The 21,808-nt window shown below is 47.7% G+C and overlaps 1 protein-coding gene across 2 annotated transcripts in view; it reads left to right on the forward strand.

Moving 5' to 3' along the window:
* The window catches only part of PTPRT (protein tyrosine phosphatase receptor type T), a 929,565-nt gene that overhangs the window by 248,284 nt on the left and 659,473 nt on the right, over positions 1-21,808 (forward strand). For both annotated transcript variants that reach the window (XM_054723794.1, XM_054723796.1), the window contains exon 2: positions 13,526-13,651. In XM_054723794.1, the coding sequence (XP_054579769.1) occupies positions 13,526-13,651 (126 nt within the window). The remainder of the gene's footprint in view (positions 1-13,525; positions 13,652-21,808) is intronic.

A 21,808-nucleotide genomic window follows, 5' to 3' on the forward strand; every position in this document is an offset into this window, starting at 1 on the left:
CTTTACCCTCTTCTACCTCCCCCCATCCCCTTTCATTCCACTTTTAATGCACATTCACCAGGCTGCGGTAGTGAAGTCTGACTGGCAATCATAGACAGATTTGCCGAAGCTGACCTGTTCCGAGGGAGCTTTCACACCAACTGTGCTTATGATAATACTCGTAATATTTTATCTACACAATTACCGGTTTGGTGATTTATATAATGCTGGATACTGTTATTGAGTTTAATTGACTGTATGGAACCCTAACTTCTCCTTTATGTAATTAAATGTTAATATCCTTATAAGCACCGAGTCCATAAACCAATGTCTGTTAACCAGTCCTAGAAGTTTCTCGGGTTTCTGTGTGCATTGCCCTGTGCAGTGAAGAGAGGATGGCTTTGAGGAAAGGGAACAGAACTGAACTCGCAAATATAGGGGCCTTGGACTGGATTCTTATCTCGTTGGAATCTCAGTGTCTTCATCTTTAAAGTGAGAATGAGTAATTCCTGGATCACAGGTGGTTGTCATGATTAAGCGGGATTATGTGGACTGGCGGGCCTCATGTGAGGCAAAGAATAGCTGCTCAGCCAGATCACTTGCTTTGTTCACCTTATGGGTCTGTTTCTTGAGTGCCTACCGCATCGTGACGAGCTGGTTGGGCCCTTCCCCGCCTTAGTTCTCCCCATGCTTTCATTGCCAGGTTCCTGCACGAGCACGTGAGCTCCCTGAAGAGGGGCCACAGCTGTTGTTGACCCCTGCGCTCTCTCTGGTGCCTGGAGCAGTGTCTGGCTCCCAGTAGACACTCAGTACAAGGCTCCTGAGTGACATTCAAGCCTGGGTTGCATTAGATCAGAGAGGATAATAAGGAGTGGGAATTGCCACACTGAGGAGTTCACCAGTTTCCATGCAGCAGACATTCTGAGTGATACGGTCGAGAGGGCTTGTGCTCTGCGGTCAGATGGGAAGGAATTCTATCCCCCACGCTGCCTTTTGCGAACGGTTGCCTTGAGGAAGTTATGTAACTCCCCTGAGCCTCAGTTTCCAGACTTGCAAAATCATATATTGAACTCCAAAGAGCACCGACAGGGCTGCCCTGAGGGAAGATACGACGGTGCTGTGAGTGCCAGGATGGTCTGAGTTACTGAGTGGACACCAATGGCTGACTTTTCCCATTCTGGAACTCAGGGAAGCTGTAAATGGCCCGAAGATGCTCTCTCGCAGGGATTTTTGATGATTTTGAAGTGATGATTGCAAGGATGCACTCTTCGCAGGGCAAGGTGGGAACACCTGGCTGAGGTCTCCCCCTAAGTTCTCCAAGCCAGGTCACTAATGGTGCCGAGATCTGGGTTAGGGTCAGAGCCCTGTGTGGACCATGGGACTGCACATGACCTTGAGCCACCAGGGCAGTGAGTGGAGATGCAGGAAGCTGACCTTGAGCTGACCTTGTTGGCTAGACCTATCAACTGAGTCTCAGGACATATGGCTGCTTCTCTTTTCCTCTGAAAAAATTACATGTTAAAAATAAGTCACTTTTGGAAGATGAGGTTTTAGGAAGTCAGATATTCCTATAGCAGTAGCAACAACCCTTAGGCAGTCGGGCCTCAGTTCAAATCACAAACCAGCCAATTCCTAGCTATGAGATTTGGGCAAGTTATTTAACCAGTTCTCCGTTTCATCATGCATAAAGTGTGGGTAGCAATCACATGCCCACCCCCTGGGCTCCTTGAGCATTAAGTGAGATAATCCGTGGAAATGGCTTAGCACAGTGCACAGCTCATAGTAAGCATTCAGTAAACGCTAGCTGCTGTCATGATCATTCCCACTTCACAGATGAGGAAATAGAGGCTCAGAGGTTTCTCTGATTCACCCGAGGTCACAGAGAAAGTGCCAGAACCACATTGTGCATGGCCCTCCGATGCCAAGTCTGCACGCCTGACACTTTACCACTCTCCATTCATGAAGCATTTATTGAGTTTCCCGCAGAGAGCCAGGCTCTTTGTCCTGAGGATTCAGTGGCAAAGAAAAGGGACACCCACTTCCTGCCCTGGAGAACTTAGACTGGTGGTGGGAAGACAGGAAAAGAAGTAAAGAAACCACTGCAGAGTTACCAAGGGGTCTCAGCAACAGCCCCAGGGAGCAGAAGCAGCAAGTCGGGGTGGCAGAGAATTGGAGAAGGGGGGAGGCGAGTTCCCCGGGGGTGCTCAGAGGCTTCTCTGAGGAGGCGGTGCTGGGCTTTGATGTGGCTGATGCCGGGAGCCAGCCCTGGGAAGCCACATGAAACTCGAGTGCAAGAACATTCCAGGCACGGGGCACAGCAGTGCAAAGACCCCGAGGCCATCCAGAGCTTGCCGTGGGCCTCGGAGGCCTTCAGAAGATGCCACGGCTCCTGCCAGAAGCCCGGGCACAGCTGTGTGTAGAGGAACTTGCGCTCACCTCTTCTCAACAGATCTGAAGTTTCCCGGGGACGGGTTATGACCTGTGGCCAGCTCTGTCTTTCATTGCTCCCTCAAATAGAAAAATGAAAGGACATTGCCATTGCCTGAGAGAAGATGAAAGATGCTATTCTGGCTTCTGAGTGGGCAGAGCTCTAGCCCGAGGCCAGGAGAGCTGGTTCCGTCCCAGCCCGCACCTCTTTCTTGCAATCTTGTCCCTTTTATGCCTGTTTCCCCACCTGTGAACCAGAGGACCCCTTCCCTCTTCAAACATGGTGCAGCAGCTGAAATGGCCCCCCAGACTGTTTGGGGGCTGCTTTTCAGGTGGGCGGGCTCCGAATTGAGCCACCTTCACTTGTAACTGAAGGTGAAGGCTCTGTCCCCCTCCTCTCCTTGGCAGGATGGAGCTGGGGGCTGACCCCACTCCTGGCCTCCTCCTTTGCTCTTTCCTGCTGGTCACAATGCGAGACAGCATCTGCCAGGTTGCCTGGGGCAGAGAAGCTGGCTCTCCTCCGAGCTGCTCTGGGGTCTGCATACAGTCCAGTGCCTGGGAGGAGGGGCATGTGAGAAGATGGACATCGGCCTGGCACCCCCACTGCGTCTTCTTCTTGTCTGACATCCAGATGTAACCCGCGGAAGGACACAGCCACCGTCTCAGAGGGTGTCAGAAATGGATGTGCCCTTGGGGAGGGTTTAAGTTATTGCCATCTGTTACATGGGAGAAGTCTCCCGCTCGAGAGGCTAGGTGACTTAGCCAAGGTCACACAGCAGTAAGCCGTGAGTGAAGTTGGATCAGTAGCTTATCACCAAAGGCACTGCTGATCCATGCACGATATGTTGGACCAACTCAGAGAGTTTGTTTAAATCTTTTGTTTTTGAGATTGTGTAACCTGAACACATATAGCGTAGTTCTCTTTCCCATTTCTAATTTATACCTTGGGCTTTAATATTATTTGAGCCAAATGTATTTGGCACCTACTGTGTGCCAGGAACTATTCTAAGTCTTCACAGTATTAAATTTACTTAATCTTTATAAAACCCCGAAGGGATGGACACTATTATTATCCTCGTTTTACAGATGGGGACATTGAGGCACATCGAGGTTCAATAACTTAACCAAGGTCACACAGTTAAAAATAATAGCAGAGCTAGGATGCTAACCCTGGAATGGCCACACTTGAACCCCTACCGATGCTGTGTTTCACTGGGCAAAGAAGGTCACCCACTGTCCCGAGTGGACATGCCGGGGATGGTAGATGATCACTATCCTTGAACTTCCTAGTTCACAGATGGAAAAGCTGGCACCTGGAAAGGGCATGAGAGCGTTGCCTCAGGTTCCAGAAGGTGGCTGTCTCTGTGAGCCCTGACTTTTCCCGCTCCACGGCGCTGCCTTGGACATCGGACACGACTCTGCACTGGAAAACACCCAGCAGCAAGTTCATTATTCTCCCTTGAAGTCCCGTGGCTAACTTCCACCTTTGTTGTTTTCATTCCTGGATTTATTATAATCGGCCAAATTAACCTGAGTTGCCTCACGGAGTCTCTGGGAGAAGGAACCAATAGAGCAGATCAGACACTGCTTCTCTGGTCCCTGAGGAATGCCTACGCCCACGGAGAGACAGCGCCTTATTTATAATAAATTCACTGTTCAGAGAGATTTAACACATTTTTTTCCTTCTATTAGGACTATTGTTTCTATCTGTTGAGTCCACGAGTGTTTGACATTGGATGACTTTATAAAACATTCTACTAATTGGATTTGTTAGAGCAAATAAATCAAATACTAATTGGAACGTGCCCGCCATTATTTTTGCTTACTGAATTAGATATAATGGTGTGAAGGCCTTCTTATCATATTTGTGCACTTATTTAAACACCCCTCTGGCATACACTTCTGCAAATTCAATTAGATATTCAGAAAAGGAATTCGATTTATGCAAGGCTGGTTTACATTCATTCGGGGGGCAGGACTCGCCTACCCGCGACAGGCTGCTCACGATTAATAAGCCCCACTTAGATATGGCCCTGCCTTCAAAGCAGTCGACGGCACGTGGACGGAATCCCGATGATTCGGGGGTTGGCGTACTTTAGCGTTGGAATGTGTGTGCCCACAGAGCAGGGCTGGCTTCATGCGTGTGTGACTTGTGCAGTCACACAGGGCTTGGCACCTGAAAAGGGTCCCTTGCTCTACTATTGGCCATCTTAATTGTTTTAAGCAAGAGGCTCAGCATTTTCGTTTTGCACTGGGCCCCACAAATTGTGTAGCTGAGATCTGCTCTGGTTCTCAGACCTTCTGACTCAAGGAAGAAGTCTTTGATTTGAGTCTTGGCTCTGCCCCTGATTGACATGCGGTGTTGAGTATGTCACTCGCTCCAGCCTTGGTTTCCTCATCTGTGAAATGGGAAGACTGCTGCAGAACTCCTTGCCCGTGAATGCAACATGCTATGATGTAGGTGAAGTGGTTACTTAAATCCAGGGAGCTATTGTGCTTTTCTGTACCCCTCATCCTATGGGCCAGGAGTGTAGCTTCGGAGGCCAGTTGGGCATGTGCTCCCCCCGACTTCCCAGAGGAAAGAAGAAACAGGCTACTTACTGAGAAATGGGAAGGGGGAGTCGGAAGCACATGGCATCCAACACTCAAATGCTGAAACGAGGCACTTTTCTGTGACTGTGTTAAAATTGGAAATTTTTACGGCATCGAAGTGAAGGTCTGCAAACTACAGCCTGCAGGTCAGGTCTGGATCTTCACTGGTTTGTTCTCAGCACCAAAGGGAAGAATGGCGTTTCCTTTTTTCAAATGGTCAGATAAATCACAAGAAGAATATTGTTCTGTGACAGGTGAGCGACATATGCAATTCCAAGTGCAGTGTCAATAAATTAAGGTTTATTAAACACAACACTGCCCATACTTTCTGTACTGTGATGGCTGCCTCTGTGCTACCGTGGCATTGCTGAGTAGTAGCGACAAAGACTACGGAGGTGGGCAGAATTCTACATTGGTGCCCGAGTTTCCCGACCCCTGGGGTTTATATCCTGTGCAAGTCCCCCTTGGGTGGGACTGTGAACAGGATCAGTTTCACCCCTGTGATGAGGTTATGTGAGCAAAAAAGACAAAGGAATTTCGCAGATGTCATGAAGGCCCCAAAGCAGTTGACTTTAGTTAATCACAAAGGAGATGGTGTTGGATGGGCCTGCCTGAATGAGATGAGCCCTCGAAAGGGACTGTACCCGCCAAAGGAAGGGATTTGAGGCATGAGAGCGCTTATGGCAAGGACAGGGGGTGGCTGCTAGGGGCTGAGAGTGGCCACTGGGTGACAGCCAGCCAGACAGCAGACACCTCAACCCTATAACTACAAGGAACTCAATTCTATCAAATACCACTGGAGCTTGAACGAGGACCCATACCCCAGAAAGGAATGCAGTTCCCCTACACCTTGGCTTCAGCCTTGTGAGGCCCTGAGAAGAGAGCCCACCCCAGCCTTGCCTGATTTCTGACCTGCAGAAACCGTGAGCTAAGAAATGGGTATTGCTTTAAGCCTCTGCTTTGTGATAATTTTCTTGGTACCAATAGGAAACCAGTACAACCATAAAGTGAAAATATTTACTCTCTGGCTTCTTATGGAAAATGTTTACCAACCCCCGAGTCAAAAAAATACCAACCACTTCTATGACATCTCCCTTTTTAGGGCCCCCTAACTGTTTAGTCCTGCTATGTCTTGGTTCTGTCTGAATAGTTTCCAAGTGTGAGCTCCCTGCATGTCTGGGATGATTATGTGAGACCTGACTCCCCCACAGTGGTTAATAGCATATAAATTTCAGGTGTACAACTTTATAATGTGGCATCTCTGTATACTGTGTGCTCACCACCTGAAGCCTGGTCTCCCTCGGTCACCATGTATTTGACCCCTTCACCTCTTCATCCTCCCCCAGCTCCCTCCCCTCTGCTAACTACCATTCTGTTGTCTGTGTATATGAGTTTGTTTTTCTGTCTGTTTTGTTTGTTCATTTGTTGCTTTTTGTTTTATATCCCACATATGTGTGAAATCATAAAGTTCTTGTCCTTTGTCATTTGACTTCTGTCACGTAGCATAGTACTCTCAAGATCCATCCATGTTGTTGCAAATAGCAATATTGCATCTTTCATTTTATTTTTTTTAATGACTGAGAGGTATCGCTATTCTTATTACTGAAGGTGATGTCCCTCTTTTTCCTGAGATCTCCAGCTGGGCCTGTCCCTTAGGAGCTCTGGTGACAAGGTTGTATGTGTTAAATGCAGAGAGCAATGCTTCTCTCTTGGAGCAGGGGTTGGCAAACTGTGGTACCTGGGTAAAATCTGGCCCGCCACCTGTTTTGATAAATAAAATTTTATTGGCACACAGCCACACCCATTTGTTTACCTGTTGCCGCTGGCTGCTTTTATGCTCTAATGGCAGAGTTGAGTAGTTGTGACAGAGACTGTGTGGCTGCAAAGCTGAAAGTATTTACCATCTGACCCTTTACATGAAAAGAATGCTGACCCCTGACTTAGTGGTGGTGGTGGTCGAACTTACCTCCATTTATACACCCACATATATCAATCATACTTACATGGGTCAAGTACGGTGCCTGGCAGATAGCAGAAGCCCAACAAATCTTTAGTTCCTCTTCTGCACTTAATTCTGCTCAAGAATACACAGGATCACATCAGAAATGCAGAGGCAGACACATTTATATTTCTATTGAATTCCATTCCTCTCTCATTTTCAAAAGAAGGGCTCATGTTTAAAAAATATTCTGATTGGCACTATGAACTTTATTTATGCTTTAATGTATCCTAAAGTATGTATCCTGCACTATTTTTACTTCCCTTACAGATGCTGAAATGCTATACATTACCAAACCCAAATGGATTTTCAAAATCCAATTTCCTGGCTACAGTTTTCCATTTCTCTGTTGACTTTATGCTTGACTCACATCAGAGCATCTGAGGCCGTTGGCACATTTTGACTTCAGCCTGTCCAGATAAATAGCTCCTCTGTTGGGTGCAGGGAGGTAGTGCTGGGTCCTTGGCCTGTGACTGCATTGCCCTGTCTGCCCTCAGTTATGTGGGTCTTCCCCAAACCAGAACCTGTGCTCTAGAGGTTGAGCCCAATTCCTGGGGTGGGGGTAGGTTTAGGAGGGTTTTGATTTCCCCCAAAATGATTGTGATGGGGTTGACATCAGTTAATTGGGGCTGTTTTCTCTTTAAAACTGAATGAGGTGAGCAATCACACAAGGGTCTTTAGGGGAATCTCTCCCATCATAAGCCTTCTGGAAGTCGTCTGCCACAAACATCTGCAGAGGTGGCCAGGTGTTGATGGCAGGCTACTTTGTCAGGTGTTGTGGCTCCAAGGAATTGCACCAAGACAGATAAACATGATTTTTGAAAGAGCAAGAAGAGCTGCAGTGAGACTCAGGATCATGGGTTTGACTATTTCGTGCTGTCCAGGGGCAGCTAGCCTCTCCTTTCTTCTTTTTCTGAGTCTCTCAGTAGCTGATCCTCGGGCTGGTGGCATGGCTCTGCATCTCTGTGGCTCCCGCGAGTTCCCAGTCCTTTCTGAGTCTCTGGAATCCTTAATCTTTGTCTCTAGAAAGTTCCTTGATCATCACCTTGTCCAGCCCCCTGCCTTGCACTCCAGAAAATGAAGGCTCAGAAATGAGAAAAGGATGTGAACAAAAGAGACTGTTCCCAGTGTGCGGGGGGTAGGGTGGGGGGTGTCAGAGTGTATAATCTGAAGCTCATAGACTCTATTTTTCAATCTGTTGATTGATAAGAAGAAAACTCAGAGAGGAGTACTTAAAAAATATTTACTAAGTATATTTTCTCTCCGGGACGAGCTTTTAAAACTTACCTCTTGGTCAAGCCAGACCAACAGGAAGCAGATTTCTAGGCTGCATCATTTTGGTCCCAATGAGCTGCTTTTTCAGAATTGTGTGTTTGGGTAATGCTATCAATTTGTATTGAGAATGATTATGAGAGATTGTCTCATGAAACTGGCCATGTGCCCTTGTTGTTGGATGCTGTTTCTGATGGTGTGCATTATGGCATATGGGATTTCTGTTAACAGTACTCCTGTGGAGAAATTCTTGTGTGATCTAAACACCTGGAATGGTTGTAATTTTCCTGATCAATTTGGGTTTTATTGTACAAACACAAAGTGTCCAGTATCCGAAAAAATCTCCATCCCCATTTTTTTTTTTTGGGGGGGGGGAGCATCAGAAGCTCAGAGCCAAATCTATTGCAGCACGGACTTGCAACTCTTCCCTTCTGCCCTGCTTTTCTTTGTTTTCGAGGTCTCAGTTTGCTTTTCGCCACCATGCTTCTGTGTTTATCAGGCCACCTTGGGTGGCCTGGAGTTAATAATGGGTAGATCAGGTAGACAACATGCTTTGAATGGAGTCTATATTTTTCATCTACACAAAACGTGGGGATACTTACATGGTCATTTAATTCTATCTTGCTCTGTTAGGAGCCCAGGAGTTCCATGGAAAAGTCTGAACCTGTGTTACCCCAGGGGTTTGGACATATTTATGTGATAAAGTGCAGGATGGGGACCTGTTTCTAGATATTCTTCTGTAGGGAGGGACACCGAGGTCCCCTAAGGGATGGCAGATTCTGAAAGAGTGGGATAGAACCCACAGGTGGCCCTGAGTGTCCCAAAGAAAGAATAACCCAAAATAGGGTGAGAGGCTGCTTTGGATTCCACTGTAAGCCCGCTTCTTGTCTGGGGAGAGGACTGTGGTCTGAAAATAGGAGCTGGGTCCCAGAGTCCCAGGCCTGCTGCTGTGGGACCCGGTATGCAAGAGCAGGCTGTTAGAGGAAAAGGCGTCTGCTCACTGGCTGAGGTTGAAGTGACCACTGGAGCTCTGCGGGTGGAGGCGGCAAGGTGCCCAGGGTGTGCTGTGAAAGGTGGCTGAGATAGGTCCCCTTAGAGGGCTAGGACCCATCCACTCTCAGCTCAGGGTTAGCTGAGCAGGCCACCCACCATTGACAGAGGCAGGAGGTGAGGAGTGGACAACAGGTCCAGCAGACTAGGGACAAATGGTTAATGTGACCTTGCTTGGGACCTGTAATCTGGGTCCAGAGGTATAACTCTGAGCCCTCCTAAGTATTGTCTAGAAGAGGCAGAGAATTGGTTTAATTAGACCATTGACTGAAAGTTATTAATAACTTCTTCTTTGAGCTTGATATATCTCTGTGAAGGTGTTTTCTGCATTGTATCTTAAGTGTATATTGGTCGTCTTTCTCTATACTTTGCAAACTTTATCAGGGTAAGAATCCTATCTGTTGATTCTGTGCCCCTTTGTTAACTGTTTCTAGAATAAGCAAGGGAATGGATTCAAATGGGAGAGACCCAACCATTTTGGAAGTTCTTTATCCTTCTGCTCTCCTCCCATCACCTTATAAATGAAAGATTCACCCTTGGTCTGGGGGAGTACATTCTCTCTCTGGTCTGTTAGAGCATGGATTCTGTGGTTAGGTTGCAATGGATTTAAACCTGGCTCCAACACATCCCTTCTGTGTGACCTGAACAGGTCACTTAACTCCTCAATGCATCAATTACCTTATTGAAAGGAGGGGTAAAAATCTACCTCACAAAGTTGTGCGAATTAAGTGAGAGCAAGTAAGACGGCATGTGCAACCAGTGCCTAGTGTATTCCCTGGCATGGAGCAAATGCACGAGAGAACATGTTTGTTTTGTTAGTCAGGATGGGCAGGGCTCTGTTGTGGTAACAGCTAACCACTAAGATGTCAGTGGCGTAAGATAAGAAAAGCTGGTATTTTGCTCTTGAAAAGCGGAATGCCAATATTACTGCTTCGGTGACTCTCTGGGCGGCTGTCCTCCAATGAGCATCTCAGGGATCTAGATAGCTTTCTTCCTTTGATGCCACCACCTTCAACAACTGTGAAGATGAAAAGGGAGGCTTTTTATGGGCTAGTCCTACAAACAGTGGCTATCCCTTTGTTACACATTTCCAGGGCTTATCACATGGTCTTCCCCAGATGCGAGGTGCCCTGGAAACACGACGTCCTTGTATGCACGAGAGAGAAGACCCAAGCAGCGTGCTGTACACAGGCCACTGTCTCGGCCACGCTTTCCGTCTCTAGCCCCAGAGGCTGTTTTTAGCTTGGGATTGATTCTCGGTCAGCAATTCCCAGGAACACTAGGGATGCTGCAGGCTGCCCTTGCTTATCAATTCCAGGGAGCCCGGTCTGCTGTCGATGCTGTTGACCTGATTCATTTGTCTCCCGCAGGCTGGCTCCAGCGAGCGGTGGCGATTTAGGGAAAGGAGGGTGACCTCTTAGAGCCACTGCAGCCACTGCGTGTTTTACATCTTAGATGCAGCGTGTTGTGTTTCCATATCTGGGGCATTCAGTCTGCTGTTCTGGTCAGAGAAGGTTTCTAGAAGAGACTTGGAAGGATCTTTTGGGATTTGTCAGGCCTGCAGTGTGGGGAAGGAGCTTTCTAGGTACACGGGGCAGGTATGAGACTTGGGAGAGCAGCTGGAGCTAGGGGACTGGCATGGGCTCCCAGTTCCTCCTGTGTAGCTGGCCTGTGTCAGGCATCCTATTAACATGCATTGGTTCATCCAGTCAATATTTATTAAGCCCCTACTCTGTGCCAGCGCCATTTCCACTTTACTGTCTAGTGGAAGCGGGTTGATTGCCTCCCTTCTTGCCTTTCAAAGGCCACCCTTCCCCACTGTATCGGGGCGAAGTCTCTTCTGTCACCTTTTTTTTTAATTGATTTTTTATTGATTAAGGTATTACATATGTGTCCATACCCTCCTATTGCCCCCCACCCCACTCCTGTACATGCCCTCACCCCCCTGCTATCTCTGTCCATTGGTTAGGCTTATATGCATGCATACAAGTCCTTTGGTTGATCTCTCCCTCTTACCCCCACCCTTTCCTACCTTCCCTCTGAGGTTTGAGCATCAGGTCGATGCTTCTCTGTCTCTGGATCTGTTTTTGTTCATCAGTTTATGTTGTTCATTATAATCCGCAAATGAGTGAGACCATGTGGTATTTATCTCTTCTGTCACCTTTTCCTGGCCTTTCCGCTGGTCTCCGGGCCTCCCATCCTTGCCTGCTGAGTCGTTAGTCCACACTGGCCATTGCCCTTCTTCGCTCAGTTCCCCGAAGCACGTGGCTGCCCGGTCTCACGGGGAGCGGGGAGTCGTGGAGGGCTGTCACAGAACAGAACAGGGAACTGTTTCCAGTTCATGGTCAGACAGGCCTTCTGGACCATCCCGACTCAGCAGTCTCCCACCCACCCCACTGCAGCCTTCCTAGAAAGCACTGGCGTGCGTGATTACTTACTAGAGCTTCCTTGTTTGCTGTCTGATTAAATCCCGATAGCATGCCTCTTTAGTAAACCACCATATAGCTAGGAGCTAGTACTCTGCCAGATCTATGCTGAGTGCTCAATTAAATAATTGTTGGATTATTGAATGAACAAATAAAAGCCAATAGATATTTCAGTTTCTATCAATGTATCATCCACTTCCCATCACAGGAAAAAAATTCTCATTAGCCATCACCTTCTAGAGGTTTCTGCTCTCCATGGTGTTTCTTGGACCCCTCTCCTTCCCTCCTCTCTCTGTCTGCATAAAACACCCCACATTTCTGTTACTTTTTAGTACAAAGCAATTTCATACTCAACTCGCTTCCCAAACACGGTGCTAGTGAAAGAGGTTCAGCCTTCCTTGGCCCAGCCCGAGACTCATCGGGGTGCCAAAGGCCCATCTTCCGGGTTCCCATGCACAGCAGGGAAAGGAGGGGAAGAAAGCTCTGACCTCCAAGGTGTCCTTCTGCGGTGTTTTGACCGGATTCTGTATTGAACCTGTCGACAGGACTCCCACCACCACTATGTGGAGGGAATCCCAGGTGTGGGCTGCATCGCAGGGGTTTTGTCCTCTGCAGCTGATGGAGACGATGGTGATGGTACCTGAGAATGCAGATGCAGGCGGGACTGGTTTCTGTAAGTTGAGCAGAACCTGGCTTGGATGTGTGACAGGGACCCAGTGGGTGTTTATGGTGATGTGATGAGATCTGAACACTGAGGAGACAAGAAAGGGGCAGTGGAAAGATGGACTGGGGTGGGGGTGTGAAACCGGGTCTGGGAGACCATGGGAAGCTGCTGCAGACCTCAGTCTAGGCGTGGCCTCTGCCTCTGTACCCTCCGGCTCACCTGCAGTGTCCCTCCTCCTCTTCCCCATCCCTGGACGCTTGCCTCCCCACAGCCCTGATCCGTGCACCTCCTCCTGGGTATTGTGGCTCCTGTTTCTCCGGACAGACCAGCATTTCCAGTGTTACCCGGAGGGGCTTACAACACACAGCATGTGCTTAGAATAAATTCTTGTCAACATTGAATTGACACAGCTTGTTGTCAAATGGTAGATGGCTTAGATTTAAACACTATCAACATCGACTGTATTATCTGCCAGGCGCATGCTTATCTAATTCTTCACATATTTGATGTTTACTTTATGAAAATGATATTTCAAAAATCACTTTTAGAGGGGTGGAGGCGGATGTTGAGAACTTATTCTGTGTCGGTTACTTTTCATATGTTATTCCATTTCATCCTCATGATATTTCTGTCAGGTGGATCGTTCCCTCCATATCACAGGTGGGGAAACTGAGGTACAGATTAGACAGACGGCTGAAGCCCCTGGCCCGGGATGACTCAGCTTTGCAAAGCTCAGATCGTGCCTGGTTTTGCGGGACTCCGAAGCTGGTGCTCTCTGCTGCCTCGCAGCATCTCTCTGTGCTGCAGGAAGCGGCCACAGAGGCATGCCCCGGCATTCATTTCTTCCTGCTTAGAATGAGACGTCCCTGTTTACTTTCTCAGGAAGGAAGATTAAAATCAATGTAGCTAGCCTTATTAACTTTTTAACATAGGGGGGACCTGCAGAAGCCGGCGCTTTTCCTGAGAGCACCAAAGTAAATATAAAAATCCAATTTGCTTGCCCTTATTTTTAATCTTCTCCAGAGTTTAAAATTCAAAGCTGTAAATGATGAGACAGGAGTAACGAACCGAGCCCCAGACATGAGGATGTGTTTACCCATTCTCTTTTGTTTGCAGGTGGCTGTTCCTTTGATGAGCACTACAGCAACTGTGGTTATAGCGTGGCCCTGGGGACCAATGGATTTACCTGGGAGCAGATTAACACGTGGGAGAAACCAATGCTGGACCCAGCTGTGCCCACAGGTAGGTGAGCCACTGTGTTTGGCACAGGTAGGTGAGCCACTGTGTTCGGGGCTGTGATGAGGATGGTATCTTCTATGATGACTCATGGGAAAGAACTTTCTGATGGGTTAAGTTGTCTGAGAGGGCAATACACAACTTTGTTGGTAGTAAGTTCCCCATTCCCAGAGGTATGCAAAGCAAGGCTGAATGAACTCTTAAGAACGTGGTAAGAGTCACATGTTGCCTGGACTCTGGAACCTTTAGGGTTTCTTTTAGCTTTGAGATTCTAATCTTTAGCTCCAAGTGGAGCATCATGATTTTGCTTGGGAGCCTGATAGTAGTGGCATTTCCAGGGAAGAAAGAGCTTCTGAAGAATCTGAGGTCATGTTTTTCCTTTTAGGCCACATAGACACAGCTTGTATGTATGTAGGGAAACTTCCACAATGAAAATATTACTCATGAAGTTAATGTCCAGAGATCCTGAATACCACGTTTATCCTTAACCAATGGGCTGAAACCATAATGTGCACCCTTGATGGATACCTGCATGAGGCAGGCCTATGAGATGTGTTGGAGGGGTGGTACACCTGGAAGAGGTGTGCTCAGGGTAGGGTATGCCTGGGTGAGTTGATGTGGAAAGCCTGGAAGAATTACAGCTCCAAGAACATTAAGATCACCTCTCTGTAAAATGTGATCCATGCTACAGTTATCAGGATAACTGATTGTTGGATAAGGGAAGCCATCTTCCACTCTTCCTCCATGACCAAGAGCTCTCTCTAACCCCCACACTGTCTTGGCTTTTTAGCAACCATCTCAGGGCTCTTTCTCAGGCTCCTTGGTCAGCTCACTCTGGCCAATAAATATTGGGATTCTTCAGGCTCATTTATACTCTTTGCATGTGTCTTAGGGTTCTCCAGAGAAATAGAACCAATAGGATATATAGGAACATACATATAAGTGGAGATCTATTATAGGGATTGGCTCCCATGGTTATGGACAAGCCCCATGAGAGGTCCAGGATCTGCACTCTGCAAGCTGGAGAATCAGCAGCAAAGCTGGTGGTGGGATGGTATGAGCCCTGATCTGAGTCTGAAAGCCCGAGAACCAGAAGCACCAGTGTTCAAAGGAAGAAGAAGATAGATGTCTCAGCTCAAGCCGAGAAAACAAATTCACCCTCATGCTGCCTTTTTGTTCTATTGGGGTCCCCAAGGGATTGGCCGATGCCCACCCACATTGAGGAGGACTGTCTGTTGTACTAAGGTCACCAGTTCAATGATAATCACTTCTAGAAACACTCTCACAGAACACCAGAAATATTGTTTTGCCAGCTATTTGGGTATCACTTAGCTCAGTCAAGTTGACACAAAATACTGTAAACCATCCCACCATGGGTGACCTCAACCATGCCTATGGCTTCAGTTGCATCAGACATCTCTTCTGAACTCTACACAATCCACTGTGCATGCCTTAGCGGATGCTGGGGAGAGGGATCTTCCAGGGTGTCACTAAGCTGAGGACAGAGAAGATGTTCAGATGTGTCTAGGGGAGGGTATGGTCTTTGTGGCCGCATTGACTTTAAGTTTTGCTCCAAAGCAGGAAGCTACTGGATGGCTCAGTATAGTGCCTACTATGGGCGTAAATTGTTTTGATAAGTTCCTTCTGAGTGTAGACATGAGCCCCATGTACAATAAAGATGTGCTGTGCTACAAAATTGAGCCTTTCAGAGCTGGTGGGATCTTCACTTTGCATAAGCAGAGTCACCAACAACTACGCATGCCCATTAGTGCAGTCACCATGGGACAACCTTTTGGTGAGAAAGAACATCAAGCCTTACGATGGCCTCCAAGGCCTGGCGTGGCTGTTCCTGCCCATACCTCCAGCTGCACCATCTTCCATTGCCCCCTGTGCTCACTTCACACTGACTTTTGTCAGTTTCCAGAAGGTTCCATGCCCTTTTCTGCCTCAGAAACTCACTTGAAACAGCACTCTTCACATAACCTTTTTCGCTCTGTTCTCTTGTACTTTCCCTTCACATCTCAGCTTAGACATCACTTCCTTGTGGTAGTTCTCCCTGGGTAACCCCATCTGGGTCAGCTCTCTGTACGTTTCCCATCGCCCCCACTCTCTTTCTCAGAAGCACCCACCACTGCGGATGCTATTGGTTCAGTGTATGTTTTACTCCCAGATGAGAAGTTCCATGTGAATAGGGACCATGACAATCTTGTCTGCAGCTTTATCTCCAGTGCTTAATACAGCGCATCATACATAGTATGTACGAAATAACATTTTTGTTAGATGAATGCCTATAGAGTCTCTATCACATAGTTTTAAATGAAGAAATGAACGGTAAACATTATTAAATGCCATTAGCCTTCTGTGAACTGACCACACATTTTTAGTCTTTGCTGCCATCCTTCCATTGTACAGATCAGAAAATCAAGGCTCTGAGAAGCTCAGTGACATTGCTGCTTTTGCACCGTGCCACTGCCTCTCCCCAAAGGGACAACTCTGGCTTCTGATATTAATTTTCTCATCCCCTCATTACGGCAGACTGTCATTTCATAAATATTGGATTGTGCTAATACAATCTTCAGAGCTTGTCTAAGTAGAGACATTTGATAACAATCACTGAAATTGTTCTGTCGTGATGTGCCTGTGGATTTCAGTGGCGCCCCGCGCTTCTTAGGCAGAGAGGCATGAAAGTGAATTTGGATTAGGCGAAATTGTTTGTTCTTCCCATGGGCACAGGCTGAAGTCTTACTTTTCCTTCTGTAAAGCCAGCAGTTCCCATCGCTTTGGAAATCTAGCTTGAGTCTACGTATTCAGATGGTCAATCACCTTTCACTGAACTGCTTCTGTGTGACAAGCTCCGTGTTAGACCCTTTGTAAATCAGACCATGTCATTTTGGGCATTTATCCCTCTCGTGGCTTCCTTGGTCACATAGGATGAAATCTGAAGTCCTGGCTGTGGCCTGCATGGTCCTGTGTTATCTAGTGTCTTCTCTGAGCCCCCCTTCTTCTCTCTCAAAATGCTGCACACACACTGGCCATTTTCAGTTCCTTGGGCACATGTCAGGTTCTCTCCTTGCTCAGGACCTTTGCATATTCTGTTCCCTCTCATTGGAACTCCTTGTTCTCTCTCTCTTCCCCTCTCTCTCTCCGTTAATTCTCACCCGAGGATATTTTTTTCCATTGCTTTTTTTAGAGAGAGTGGAGGGAAGGAAGGAAGGAGAGAGAGAGAGAGAGAGAGAGAGAGAGAGAAGAGAAAGAGAGAGAGAGAGAGAAACATCGATATCAGAGAGACACATCAATTGGTTGTCTCCCACATGCCAGGGATCGAACCTGCAACCCAGGTACGTGCCCTTGACTAGGAATCAAACCCGGGATCATTTGTTGCACCGGCTGACGCTCTACCCACTGAGTGACACAGGCTAGGACTCCACTCTTAACTTGACTGATTTCTTCAGGTCTCAGTTCAAATGACTCCTTCTCAGGGAGACTGTCCCTCATTGTCTATCTAAAGAAAGACTCCCTCGTTCTCACTCATCGCATTGTGTTCTTTGCTTTCAAAGTCCTCCTCACAGACACACTTATTCCATACTCTGCCTCAGCGGAGTGACTCAGTTTCCTCACCTTTACCATGGGAACCAGTGTGAGAGTTAAATGGGATGATGCCTGTGTGGGTGAGATGTGTCCACACATAATGGGGCTTAATCAATGCTGGCTCCCCTAAATTCTCCTCTGGTTCTTACTAAGTCTGTTTTAGAACCTTGCCCCCTCCTTCAGGCTCACCTGCCACCAATGCTGCTTTACCCAGGTGAGCCTTCCAGCGGGAGGTCTGCGTGGATCCTGAGGGACCTGAGAGACCTTTCCATCCCCAGGATTCGTGCTGCCTCGAGGGCTGGAGCACCTCCTGCATCTCGACTCTGTTATCTCAGCGTGACCCACACCCGTGTCGCATTCTTCTCCTCGTCCCGCTCTGTGGGAAAAGTCCGGGCTAGCCTTCCAGGCTTCAGGCCTGGTTCTCCCCCAACCTCATCTTCACTGGGGCTTCCACAGAGGAGTGGGGTCATTACAGCCACAGACCTTCTCTCCAGGCATCTCTCTTTTCCATGGAGCTAAGCGGCTACCACGGTTCCTCGCTCTGCCTTCCCCTCTCTTGGCGTGGTTTCCACGTGACCACGCTGAGGTGCAGCCCAGGGCCCCGCAGGAGATGCATGTGCCAAAAGTGTCGTTTTAAAAAGGGCTGAAGTCAGAAATAATGAGGCTTGGGGGGGGGGGGTTCCTTCTATTTCCTTTGAATGCTTGTAGGACCTTATTTGAAGTTGTTGGAATGAATTTGGATTGAATCCCAGGCTGAAAACCAGGTGCATGAGAAATACTGCGTTTACATCACCTTTAATCTCACCCTCAACCTCCCCTGAGTTAGATATCTATTTCCAGTCATTATGCCCCCCTTCTCTGGGGGGTCTACAAATGTCCTGGGACTTGAGCAGGTCACTGTGGTTCCTCTGAGAGTCACTGTCCCATTTCCTGTGGGTCCTGCGGATCCTGTGGGTCTTGTCATTCTGCCGCCTCTTTCCCAGGCTTGGAGCCTTGTCCCAGGTCCAGCCAGCCCAGGTGCATCACCCAGCAGCCCTCTGGCGCCAAGCAGTGTGGGGCCATCAGGCCCATCACTTCCCCTTCCCAGTGTGGGAGAAGCTCTCCACGCACCTTCCCAGCCCTTCCAGGCACACCTGTCCTGGCCCCGCCTCCCTGGGACCCACAGCATAATCTCTTCAGTAAGTGTGACACCAGGCAGCTTCTTGTTTCCAGCCAAACTTTCTGGAGCAGAGAAATACCATCTTAGCGGTGGCCTGGTTGGAAGGGGCAGGTGTTGGGAAGAGTCAGGGAGAGCGGACACACAGGCACCACCGCACAGGCAGGAATAGCCAGCCGCCCAGCCTCCGTGGAAGCAGGCACGTCTCCAGGAGGGTCCTGGGCTCCTCCTCCCGGCCCCTGCACCCTGGGCTGTGTATTCCCACTTTGCTCTAACTGCGGACATTTACAGAGAGAAGTGCAGGTCTAGTATGGGTTGAATTGTGTTCCCCAAAGAGATAAGTTGAAATCTTAACCCCTAGCACCTGTGAGTGTGACCTTATTTGGAAATTAGGTGCTTACGGATGGAATCGAGTTATGATGAGGCCGGGTCACACTGGGCCCTCCTCCAGGATGACTGGGGAAAGAGAAGAGATACTCAGACTCACAGGGTAGGTCACGTGAGCGCACAGGCAGAGATCGGAGCGATGCTTCATTAAGCGAAGGAACGCTGTGGATTGCCAGCAGGTGCCAGAAGCCGGAGGTGCAAGGAAGGATTCTCCCTGGAGCCTTCGGAAAGAATGTGTTCCTGCCATCGCCCTGACTGCAGACGCCTAGGCTCTGGAACTGTTGAAAGAATACGTTTCTGTTGTCTTATGCCACCCAGTTGGTGGTAATTTGTCACGGCCACCCTAGGAGACTCTCACTGGCTAACTCACATCAGCACCCTGGCACCCCCACCTTTTCTACGCCAGAACTCACGCCAGAGCGCTGTGAGTATCGCCTTTGCTTTCTTTGAAGAGGAACTGGCACTCACTGTGTGTTCACTCTAACCAAGAATTGGGTTCGGCGTTTTCCTATGCATTTCATCTAATTGCCGCCGTCCTGTGAGCTCAGAGGTACCGTCTCCTCTTGGGAGACCTGGAGGAAGAATATTATCCACATGCCAAACATGGAATCCTGGAAACTAGCCCAGGAGTTGATGTTGGGACAACGCCTTGTGAGTTCCAAAGCCCTAAATCCAAGACAGGATCTGGTGGTCCCGAGCACACTGCATTATATTTGGCACACAGGATGGCGACCTTCTAACCTGCACCCACTCCCGCCCCAGTCCTTTACCATGCTGTTGTCTGTCCGTGGATTATGCATATATGCATATAACTTCTTTGGTTAATCTCTTCCCACCCAACCCCACCTTATACTTAAACCTTAAATGAATGCAGAGTTTGTACATGTAGGTTAACTTTCTCCATCTCAGTTTCCTCAAATAGTACTATTAACAGACTGATGTGTATTGCTAGAGAGGAGAGAGAGAGAGAGAGAGAAGAGAGAGAGGGAGGAGAGAGAGAAGAAAAAGAAGGGAGGAGGGAGGAGAAAAAGAGAGAACATATGTATGTGATAATGGTACCAATCATAGTAGGGAAGCGATATTTATGTGGTGCTTATTGTGTAGCATGTGCTCTCCTAAGCACTTTAAATACATTAACTTATTTAATCCTTACAACAGCACTCTGATGTCGATAGAATTATCTGCATTTTACAAATTGGGGAACTGGAGGCACAAAAAGCTTGAATGACGTGCCCATGGTCATAGTTAGCATATGTGGGCCAGGATTTCCCTGCAGGAAGTCTGGGTCCAGAGCCTGTGCTCGCGGCCACCTGTCTAGTGCCTCCTGAGAATTCAGATGATGAATAGGATCCTAGCCCCCAGACTTGTGTCGCTGTGTTCAGATCTGGTTCCCCGCTCCCAGGGCCACATGGAGTTCCACTGGATGGATGCAGCATGGTTTATCTAACCAGCACCCAACAAATGGCAATGGGAGAAGAAACGATGAACATCAAACCGTACCCCATATGCCCAAATAAAAGGCAAGATTTTTGTCTCCAAACAGCTCTTGGAAATGTTCTTACAAAACATCTCATATAATGAAATGGTCTCTTGTATACTTTGCACTACAGAGTTAATTGAGGAAACTACATTAGCCGGCAGTGACCCCAATCAATGCTAGTTTGGGGTGTTTACAGCGATCACAGAATTGATGGGGGGGTGGGGAATTGAAGACAAGTTTAGTATTAGTGCGGAGGATATGATCAAATGGTGATGAGGAGTACAGATGGCTTGGAAAAGCAACAGAGGATCTTTGTGGCCAGATCAGAACACACATCTGGCAGGTGAATGGGAAACCACGTTCGTTCTAATACTCACGCAGATGCTTGTCTGGGTGTTCACTTTCCTGTGACATCAAAACTGGGTTCAAAAAGTATTAGAAGAGAATAGTGTGACTGGAAATGGAGGTGATGTGGACTGAGAAGGCACTTCCTCTGTGACAGACCTGTTATCAGCGTTGCAGTGACGGGTTTGAATAAAAGTCTCTATGATATATGGGAATGGACACTAAGCCACTATGTATTTTTTTTTAATTATTTATTGTTTAAAGTATTACATATACTGGTAGTATTACATATGTCTCCCTTTTTCCCCATTGTCCACCCCCACCCCCCAGTACATGCCCTCACCCCCCTAGTGTCTGTGTCCATTGGTTATGCTTATATGCATGCATACAAGTCCTTTGGTTGATCCCTTGTCTCCCATCTCCACCCTCCCCTGCCTTCCCTCTGAGGTTTGGCAGTCTGTTTGATGCTTCTATGACTCTGGTTCTATTTTTGTTCATCAATTTATGTTGTTCATTATATTCCACAAATGAGTGAGATCATGTGATATTTATCTTTCTCTGACTGACTTATTTTACTTAGCATAATGCTCTCCAATTCCATCCATGCTGTTGCAAATGGTAAGAGTTCCTTTTTTTTTATAGCAGCATAGTATTCATTGTGCAGATGTACCACAGCTTTTTATTGTTTTATTTTTTAAAATATATTTTATTGATTTTTTACAGAGAAGAAGGGAGAGGGATAGAGAGTTAGAAACATCAATGAGAGAGAAACATCGACCAGCTGCCTCCTGCACTCCCCCCCCCCCCCTCCCCCGCACTGGGGATGTGCCTGCAACCAAGGTACGGGCCCTTGACTGGAATCGAACCTGGGACCTTTCAGTCCCCAGGCCGACGCTCTATCCACTGAGCCAAACCGGTCAGGGCATCCACAGCTTTTTAATCCACTCATCTGCTGATGGGCACTTAGGTTGTTTCCAAATCTTAACTATTGTAAATTGTGCTGCTATGAACATAGGAGTGCATATATTCTTTCTGATTGGTGTTTCTGATTTCTTGGGATATATTCCTAGAAGTGGGTTACTGGGTCAAATGGGAGTTCCATTTTTAATTTTTTGAGGAAACTCCATACTGTTCTCCACAGTGGCTGCACCAGCCTGCATTCCCACCAGCAGTGCACGAGGGTTCCTTTTTCTCCACATCCTCTCCA

The sequence above is a fragment of the Eptesicus fuscus genome, chromosome 12 (assembly GCF_027574615.1).
Source record: "Eptesicus fuscus isolate TK198812 chromosome 12, DD_ASM_mEF_20220401, whole genome shotgun sequence".
NCBI lineage: Eukaryota > Metazoa > Chordata > Mammalia > Chiroptera > Vespertilionidae > Eptesicus > Eptesicus fuscus.